The sequence below is a fragment of the Triticum dicoccoides genome, chromosome 2B (genome assembly GCF_002162155.2).
Source record: "Triticum dicoccoides isolate Atlit2015 ecotype Zavitan chromosome 2B, WEW_v2.0, whole genome shotgun sequence".
Classification (NCBI taxonomy): domain Eukaryota; kingdom Viridiplantae; phylum Streptophyta; class Magnoliopsida; order Poales; family Poaceae; genus Triticum; species Triticum dicoccoides.
In genome coordinates, this window is record NC_041383.1 from 709,399,314 (window position 1) to 709,408,870 (window position 9,557).

The 9,557-nt window shown below is 44.5% G+C and overlaps 2 protein-coding genes across 4 annotated transcripts; both read left to right on the forward strand.

Moving 5' to 3' along the window:
- The first annotated feature begins 2,600 nt into the window (after positions 1-2,600).
- LOC119365770 (pentatricopeptide repeat-containing protein At3g20730-like) lies at positions 2,601-5,038 on the forward strand. The gene is made up of 2 exons (XM_037631412.1): positions 2,601-3,530; positions 3,956-5,038. Exons 1-2 carry the CDS (start codon positions 2,933-2,935, stop codon positions 5,008-5,010), a joined length of 1,653 nt encoding a protein of 550 aa, XP_037487309.1. The 5' UTR covers positions 2,601-2,932; the 3' UTR covers positions 5,011-5,038.
- A 70-nt stretch (positions 5,039-5,108) lies between these two features.
- Positions 5,109-8,989, forward strand: LOC119365771 (peroxidase 1-like). 3 transcript variants are annotated; one of them, XM_037631414.1, is made up of 5 exons: positions 5,148-5,242; positions 6,835-6,932; positions 7,009-7,197; positions 7,418-7,586; positions 8,391-8,988. In XM_037631414.1, the coding sequence occupies exons 1-5, from the start codon at positions 5,230-5,232 to the stop codon at positions 8,822-8,824; spliced, it is 903 nt and encodes a 300-aa protein (XP_037487311.1). In that variant the 5' UTR covers positions 5,148-5,229; the 3' UTR covers positions 8,825-8,988. The 3 variants fall into 3 exon arrangements, with proteins under 3 accessions (XP_037487312.1, XP_037487311.1, XP_037487310.1); XM_037631415.1 differs by lacking the exon at positions 6,835-6,932 and having other exon boundaries at positions 5,109-5,242; positions 8,391-8,987; XM_037631413.1 differs by lacking the exon at positions 5,148-5,242 and having other exon boundaries at positions 6,260-6,932; positions 8,391-8,989.
- The last annotated feature ends 568 nt before the right edge of the window (positions 8,990-9,557 follow it).

Consider the following 9,557-nt stretch of genomic DNA (forward strand, 5'->3'; position numbering starts at 1 on the left):
CACTGCCGCACGCGCCCATTGCCGTTGTCGCCCACCTCGTCGTCCGTCGCGGCATTGCAGCCCCACGACCCCCATCATCTCCATCGAACTTTATTTTTCACCTTTTCATCTTACCCATTGCCTCCGGCCACAGCGGCACTTCTCCCCGGCGACGCTCCTCCCCCATTGTCCCCGGACATGAGCAAAGCCACACCACACCGAAGGAGCACCTACAGAGGAAAACCTCAAGTACATAAAGAAAACTGCCATTGTCAATTCCAAAGAATCCTTGTGTTTTGAACCACACCATCGCACCGGGGAAGGACGAGGAGAATAACCCGTTTAGACAAACAAACACCCAATCCATGGCCTGTGGGGGACGACTCCTTTGTCACACACTTACGCCACGCTTTATGAAATTACTTTTGCCAATCATCTATCCAATGCCCCTAGCTCATAGACATCATCTAGTGGCGAGAATTCATCGTTGATTGCGTAGAAGGAAGAAGAATAAAATGAAGAGAGACTTCCATATGGGATCGAGTAGGTTTGCGGAGTTAGGTTTGGATAATGAGCTAATTGGACAAAAGTTTAATTTTCGAAAATATGAAGAATTAAAGGATGAGACATAGGATGGAGAACTTATGGTGATGAGCTAAAGATGCCCTAAGAGAAACTCTAGCAGATTCTTCATATTGGTCCTTCATAACACATATGTAGCCGGTTCCATAATGTTTTAAAGGCCGCGGAGACTGTGTGCAAACATAGAGTTGCAGTAATGTAGCCTTCATATTTTCCTGCAATTAGGACCCCCATGTCATTGGGTCATAAATTCTCTCTAGCGTACCACACCAACTTAGATCAAACAATGAGAATAACTCAACAAATAGTATTATAAACCATTAATGCGAATACAACAGATGATCCAAATTAACAAATATTACTACAAACCATAATCAACGAGATTTGTTTGTTGCTGAAAGAAAGGTTCACTGATGTGCATGTCATCAGCAATTCGATGCAACCAGTCGGTCATGTGTAAGCTTCCCTAGAACACGTACGGAGGGAAGGTACAACCCAACACAAGGTAGTCGTGCATGAGCTGCTCGTGTGCGGTGAACCTGTTCCGCCAAAATTTCGCACGACCGACTCACGATCGTGGACGCCCCTCGATCGTGGATGCCTCTCTTCCTTGCAGTTGATGCTATCCATTCAACAACCATCAATATTACCTCGTCTTATTCGGCGTCCATCACCTCACTCTTGGACTCGGAGCTCGAACTTGATGACGAATCATAAAAAAACATTAGCTCCAGCATCGGATCCATCTACACATATTGTGAATCATATGTCATCTACATGAATTTATGAATCACTAAACTAAATCTAGAACAAAAGGAAGGAGAAATGTACCTTGAGGTCACGCGATGGAAGGGGTGCCATGGCTGGACGACGAGAGGAAGGCGCGGAGTTGCGGCGAAGCATGGGAGATCTTGAACGGTTTTAGTGGTGGTGACTGGGGCCAAATCATGGCGGGCGGAGCGGTGATGGTGGCACCAAACGAATGGGGCGCGGGGATGTGGGCTACAAGAGAAGGGAGCATGCATCCTGAAATGTTTGTGACGCCAATATTTGGATGGATGAAGGCCGCCAAACCGCCTTGCCCAACCTCCAAATATGGACTCTTGTAGGCTTGATTTGAAGTGAGCTCCAAAGATTATGCGATCCAGGGCCATATCATGGTTTTGCTAAAGAGGCATTGTTTTTGCAACAATTGTCAAATCGACGTTTATTAGGCCGATGGAGCGATGACTCTCTATGGTTGAGCCAAAAATTATGATAATCGACAGCCGTATGGCTAGAGTCGCTCTAATTCATACTTGGCGTCTCTAAATACATTAAACAACATCACCCTTTAATTCAAAAATAGGCCGCTGGATCCTCCACACATGTCGAACGAGCGGTCGATGATATATTGGGCCGGCCAATCTAAGCATGTTTTCTTGTTCGGTTTTATCGGTTTTGGGAACCTTTGTTCCTAAACAAGGGATTTTCTGTTGATTGTCTATTAGGGTTTCTTTTTTGGTTTTTATTCTGCTGTTCATTTTTTCTTCAAAAAAAATCACAAATTTCAATATCTTTCAAACTCTTTTGAAATTAGAAAATTGTTAGAAATTTTAAAAATTAGTTCCATTTAAAAAAATGCTTGGAATTTAAAAAATTGTGCCTGTTTTTTCAAAAGCTGTTCATTTTTTGTTTTTCTGAATTAAAAAGTGTTTGGATTAAAATACCTAATTTTCAGGTATTCTTCATTTTTTCAAAAAAGGTTAGAATTTCAAAATTTGTTCACACTCCTAAAAAAGTGTTCAAATTTTAAAAATCAGTTCGTTTTTTGCGAATTTTTTTCTAAATTTCATTTTTTTCCAAAAATTTCCAAAAACATTCATAAACTTGAAAAATACTCATATGTTGCGAAGCTACAGTAATCATACAGTAACACCCGGACAACAATAATTGCTACAGTGACCTCGCTGCACTGAACATTGTTACAGTCAGTGATTGTTTGATACAGCACTAATGGGCTGGCGGCCCAGCCGTGCTGCCCCTGGACGCAATAAGCAGTGCCCCTCACTCCTCGTCCTGGCGACTGCCGCCGCCGCACCGCCGCCGCCGCCGCCGCCTAGGAGACCGGAATCTCGATTAGCCCTGCCGGCCATCGCCTTCACGCTAGCCATCATCAACACCAACACCGCAACCTGAGAGCCTGGGCATGCCATGAGTATGGGATCGGAGCCTCGGCAATGCCGCCGTCCCTGCGCCATCGCCATTGACCAACCCAGGCGGCCGGAGCTCCCACGAGGAGATACACATGCTCTGGTAGACTGAGCTCTTCCTAGCCCGGACGCAAAGCTGTTCTATTCCACATCTCGGAGGGGAAGAACCGCGGGCGACAATGGCCAGGGCCGCCGACTACTACTCTCTCCTCCAGAGCTGCATGGGCTGCTTCCGGCAGGGCAGGTCCATCCACCACAGGCTCCTCGCGTCCGCCTCTCCCCCGGGCCTGCACCTCAGCACCAAGCTCGTCCTCTTCTACGCCAAGCACGGTGACGTGGCCGCCGCCCGCAGGGTGTTCGACGGAATGCCGCACCGGAGCGTCGTGTCCTGGACGGCCATGGTCTCGGGCTACTCCAGGAACGGCCGCCCCCGGGAGGCGCTGGAGCTGTTCGCCCTCATGCACACGTCCGGCGGTGCCAGGCCGAACCAGTTCACGTATGGCAGCGTGGCCTGTGCGTGCGCGGCGGCTGGGTGCGTCAGGAGCGGGGAGCAGGTGCACGCGTGCACGGCCAAAGGGAGGTTTGCTGGGGACATGTTCGTGCAGAGCGCTCTCATGGACATGTACCTGAGGTGCGGGTCGGTGGAGGATGCGAGGCGGATGTTTGCGGCGATGGAGAGGAAGGATGTGGTTTCGTGGAATGCCTTGCTCAGGGGTTTTGTGGAGCGTGGGCATTGCAGTGACGCGCTTGGGTTGTTATCCTCAATGCTGAGAGAAGGTATGTGCTCGCAACAAAACCTGCTACTCACTGCACTGCCTTGAAATGTGCGGTCCCGCTCACGTACTGCTACCAAAACCTCAAATCCATGCCCTTCATTGTAATTGTAGATTTGTAGTGTGTCATGCATACCATATTTTATTTTAGTTAAAAGCAATAATATGATATACAAAATTTGGGACTCCCCGAGTGTACAATTTTTTCACATAGAAATGTACCAGACAGGGTAACCAAAATTGTTACTCATCTCTGAGGTAACGTTCACATAAATTAGCACTTTCAACCAAAAAATAAATAAATCCCCTGTTCAATTTCTGTTTGTCTTTTAGGCTTGTTAGTTTAAATTTCTGTTATACTGTTGTTTGAATATTGGAAGTGCATTTTTTCCTTGATTGTTAACCATTGACATAAAAAAAACTTGACAGAAATGCTGCCTGACCATTTCACGTTTGGAAGTGCTCTAAAAGCTTGTGGAGTAGTCAGTGTGCTCACTAACACGGAGCTGATTCACACTTGCATAATAAAGTTGGGCTACTGGGGTGAAAAGGTTGTTATTGGATCACTTATTGATGCTTATGCAAAATGTCGGAGCATGAAAAGTGCACGAGTGATATATGACTCCATATGTGAACCAGACCTTGTGTCATCTACTGCGCTGATCAGTGGGTACTCCATGGATAAAAACCATACTGAAGATGCAATGGAGCTCTTCTGCAAAATTTATCGTAGGGGTTTGAGGATTGATGGTGTTCTGTTAAGCTCCTTGCTTGGCATTTGTGCTAATGTGTCATGTCTCAGATTTGGGACACAAATTCATGCTTACATGTGCAAAAAGCAGCCAATGGGAGACGTGGCATTGGACAACGCTCTAGTTGATATGTATGCAAAGGCAGGCGAATTTTCAGATGCCAGGCGTGCTTTTGATGAAATGCCCTGCCGAAATGTGGTCTCATGGACTTCGCTCATTACTGCCTGTGGGAAAAATGGTTTTGGGGGAGATGCTGTGAGCCTTTTTGAGAGGATGGTGGAGGATGGTGTGAAGCCAAACGATGTGACATTCCTTTCTCTTCTGTCTGCTTGTGGTCATTCTGGTCTGATGAGCAAAGGGATGGAGTATTTCACTTCCATGATGAGCAAGTACGGTATTGATCCAAGAGCTGAGCATTTCAGTTCTGCTATCGACCTTCTTGGCCGTGGGGGTCAGTTAGAGGATGCGTGGAAGCTAGTGGAGAATGTGGATACTGAACCCAACTCCTCAATATTGGGCGCTATGCTTGGAGCTTGTAAAACGCATGGAAACATGCCTCTTGGAGAAACTGCAGCCAAGAATCTTATAAGTAAAGGTGCTGAGAGTTCTGTACACTATACCATGCTTGCAAACATGTACGCAGAATCTAATTTATGGGAGGATGCTCAAAGTGCAAGGAAATTAATGGCTGAAACATCTGGTGGCAAGGAAGCTGGTTGCAGTGTTCTCTGAAGATTACTAATAAAGTCTTGCTTTCCAAGATATTCAGATAATGGTCATATTCCCTGATAGATGCACCAAATGCATCTGGATTACCCTCAGACCTTTGTCCACAATGAACCTGACCAATCCAATATGTAGAGCCTCCAGATCTTTGTAAACTCTAACCGACTTCAGAATCTTGCCCGTTTGATTAAGCAGTGAGAATCTAATGACTTATCAGCAGCCATCATGTTCGTTCAGGGTAAGTGCACATTGTGCTTAATATTAAAAATAAAAACTTTTGTATAGTTTGTTCATTTGGATAATCTGTTGGGTTACATTCCCTGTGAATGCATATCTTGCAAATTTTACTAACTGTAAAAGATTTGCGGATGCATGTTTGTCTGATAAAGTCTTGTCAGTATTCTCAATTATGTCCGTTGTATTGGTTGGACAGTCACAGGCTTATGGTCTTAATCCTTTTTTTTGACTTCCAAGTTGTCTCTATCTGATACCTATAAGAATACTGTAAGAACATGTAGTGGATAAACCAGTTTGTGATTCCCTTCTGTACATAACTATAGTGCGATACCCTGTTTTTCCACTCTACGCTATCCATTTCTCTTTTGATGTGAGTACAAATATTGAGTAGTTTTTCAAATAGATGGATACATGATTTATGACTAATCTGTTATCCTTCCTTTATATGTTGAATCTGACAGTGCCAATATCATGGCCTTGATCTATTGCATACCCTGTGTCGGTGTCGAGTGAAGCAGATCTTAAACTTTTAAGTCTCGAGAAACCAAAAGCCACCACGTTTCAGCTACCCAGTGAATAATTGAATATATTATTCGAACCCATGTGCTGTTGACTTAAGTTTTTTCTGTTGAGTTGATTTACCTAGTAAAATATGGTAATCACTACTTTTGATCTAAACTGCAAAAATATTTTTTTTGTATCATTGTAGAAGATCTTATATTTGTTGAAAATGGCATACATTTTTTCAGTATCATATTGTAGTATAGTCCTGACTGATACACCGATCTTGGTTGTCAGCTCGATCATGACGAATCATAGAACTGAAACGTCTTCTTTTTTTAACTTGCATGCATTTGACGAGCGGTTGCTGCTCTATGAACTAGCATAATACGGTTAGTCTTCTTTCAAATGGCATCTAAGGATAATTATTACCCAGAATCAGTCGTTCCCTAAATAATATTAAAATAGGGGATGATAACAGCTAGCAACTTACAGTTCAAGTATTTGATTTGGCACTTTTTAGGAACATGCCATAGTCACATCTTAAGAGTGTCGGTTACACAAGTGCATGGGCCACGATGGATGGTTATCATTCGTCCAATGCCTGTTGGCTAAAATAGCTCGTAACTGGCAGATTACAGATCCTTAACTTCTGGAACACTTGCTATCCCATCATTACTCCCTAGATGCCTCATCCGAGACTATTCTACAATTCTTTCACATCCACGCTAACCACAGAATTCCTGAAATACTGATATTCAATCATATGCTGAAGTCTTAGCCAGTCTACTGGCTGTGTGATATAAGAAAATAGCACAGCTGTAAAGGCATGTAGGCTTCTAGAGCCACTATACTAATATTGAGCAAAATGGCTTGCTTACTATCACTTATGTGCAAGCTAAGCAACTAACTATATAAAGCAGGCTGTGAGGTGAGCTTAGTTCACCTAAAAAATCAGCAAGGGCATTCACAACATGGTTTACAGACTCCTCTTTGGATTTCTCCTTCCTCTTGTCTTACAGCCCTCCTTAGTGTTATGCAATCCACCAGAGCTGAAGGTTGGCTTTTACCAATACACATGCCCGTATGCAGAGGTCATTGTTCGCGATGAGATTGCCAGGATCATCTCCCACGTCCCAAGCCTCGCTGGTCCTCTGCTTCGCATGCACTTCCACGACTGTTTTGTGAACGTGTGCACACACCTTAGTCTCTTCTGAACTGCTTCAGTTGAATTTAGAGATGTACTGAACTGTTTGTGCTGTGCAGGGTTGCGATGGTTCTATTCTGCTTGATAGCATACCAGGATTACCATCTGAAAAGGAATCGGAACCGAACCTCAGCCTGCGAGGCTTCGGCACGATTGACCTTGTCAAGGCTAAACTGGAGCAAGCCTGCCCTGGAGTGGTCTCATGCGCTGATATCCTAGCTCTCGTGGCAAGGGATGTTGTACTACTGGTAAGAACTAGCAGTTCTGTTCATTAATTTTGATTTTATTCTTGAAGTAAGAGAAGTTGACATAGTTTGGAAAAATGGCGGGGATAGGATGATTCAGGCCAACAGTGGTGGCAAAACCCACAGTTTTGACTGGCTTCGCTGAGTTTGATCATCTTTTATGTATTTACTGGACAGTACCTGCTCTCTTGCTAACCCAGCTTTCATTTTCACTATGCAACAGACCCATGGGCCTTACTGGAATGTTCCAACTGGGCGGCGAGATGGGTTGAGATCGGTGAAGGATGAAGCTTTGAACAACCTACCTCCACCTTTTTTTGATGCCACTCGTAATCTGAACCAGTTCTTTGTCCCGAAGGGTCTTGATGCGAAGGATCAGGTGGTTCTGCTAGGTACTATATACTATTCTTCAGGAACTAAACTCGATGCATGAGCTAATAAACCAGTGGATCTTCTCTCCTAGTTTTGTGTAGCCTATGCTCTTCTGATTCTTCTCTGTTCTAATTTACTTGCACTTCGCCGATCCCAATAAATCTCTAGTAGCATTCCTCAATAAAGGTGCTCGTTTGCATGCACGACTAAGCAATGGGTTAATCAAGCAAGGCCTTACGCTGTATGCATGTGCCAAGTCAACAGAGACGGGAAAACTAATCTTTGTCGGTTCTTGTAGTTAAACTGCATGATGCAAAACCAAGAGTCACTTTGTTCTGGTAGAAAAACAAAGTATGACTCCTTATTCGAAAACCAGTACTCCCTCCGTTTTTATTTACTCTGCATATTAGCTTTGGTCAAAGTCAAACTTCATAAAGTTTGACCAAGTTTATAGAAAACAATATAGACATTTATCATAATAAATCTATAAGATGTGAAAACACATTCAATAATGAATCTAATGTTGTTGATTTGTTATTGTATATTTTAATATTTTTGTTTATAAACTTGGTCAAAGTTTGCAAAGCTTGACTTTGACCAAAGCTAATATGCGAACTAAATAAAAACGGAGGGAGTACGTACTACATTATTTTCTGTTCATTTTGCACGCGCAGAAGAGATGGGGTAGAAAACCTCTGTAGTTCACTATTATAAACTAGTAATGCGTTGCAATTTTATTTCTGATTGTTGCAAATATTGCAGTTCAAGCTCTGCAGGAAACCATGGAAACTGGCACATTCTAACTTGTTCATGCATTTTGACAGGGGGGCACACCCTTGGGACCTCCCACTGCTCGTCCTTCTCGGACCGTCTGTACAACTTCAGCGGCACGCAGATGCCGGACCCGGCGCTGGACAGGCGGTACGTGCTGCGCCTGAAGAGCAAGTGCAGGCCCGGCGACACGACGGCGCTGGTGGAGATGGACCCGGGGAGCTTCCGGACGTTCGACGCGAGCTACTACCGTCACGTCGCCAGGGGGAGGGCGCTCTTCACCTCGGACGAGACGCTCATGCTGGACCCCTTCACCCGGGACTACGTCCTGCGCCAGGCGTCCGTCGCCGCTGCGGGCGGCTACCCGGCGGAGTTCTTCGCGGACTTCGTGGCGTCCATGGTGAAGATGGGGAACATGCAGGTGCTCACCGGCGCGCAGGGGGAGGTCAGGCGGCGCTGCGGTGCAGTGAACCCGATGGGCATGTAGGCCGCCGCCGGTGGTCCGTGATCATCGGCCCGTAAATTATCGAATGTCTGTGGGTATTGTATAATTGATGTGTATTACGCGTGTACATTGTGTGCATCATTGTCTTTCTTCATTTGCCTTGTTTGTTCGTTTGTACCATGTATTCAAACTCAAATAAAAATGTTTGCTTGATTGATTCAGTGAAATAATGTCCTCTGCCAACCTCGATGACTCGATGATTCGATGAACACACTACGACAGAGAGAATTGGAGTTGTATTTTCCGATTATTCTCGGCTGCGTACACGGTACACGTACATGAAACTTGAGGCTGGGATGTGCTTTCTGGCAGAAGAGTTTACTTGGTGCTCTGGATATTCTATTTCCGTAGGCCGTAGCCAGCTAGCTAATGGATTGAGCATAACAGCAAATTAAGCTAGCTCCACATGGATGGGCATGGACCACGCCATCCACTCGTCAACTCTGCAAGCTTGTCTCACACTCCTTGCACACTTCCTTTCCAGCCTTTTGGTCATTTTTATCAGGTAAATTTGTTAAGGCCAGCTGTGAGTGGTAAAAAGCAGACAATTACTTTAATAGTTTTATGAGACCATATATTTACAATAATCTCTGACAACTAAGAATCAGCAGGATATACCACATGACACATGTGGTAAGCAATCCAAACAATTCAAAAAAAATCAGCGATATATATATATATTTTTGCTCGAAATCCTGTTGTATACACCATCTTC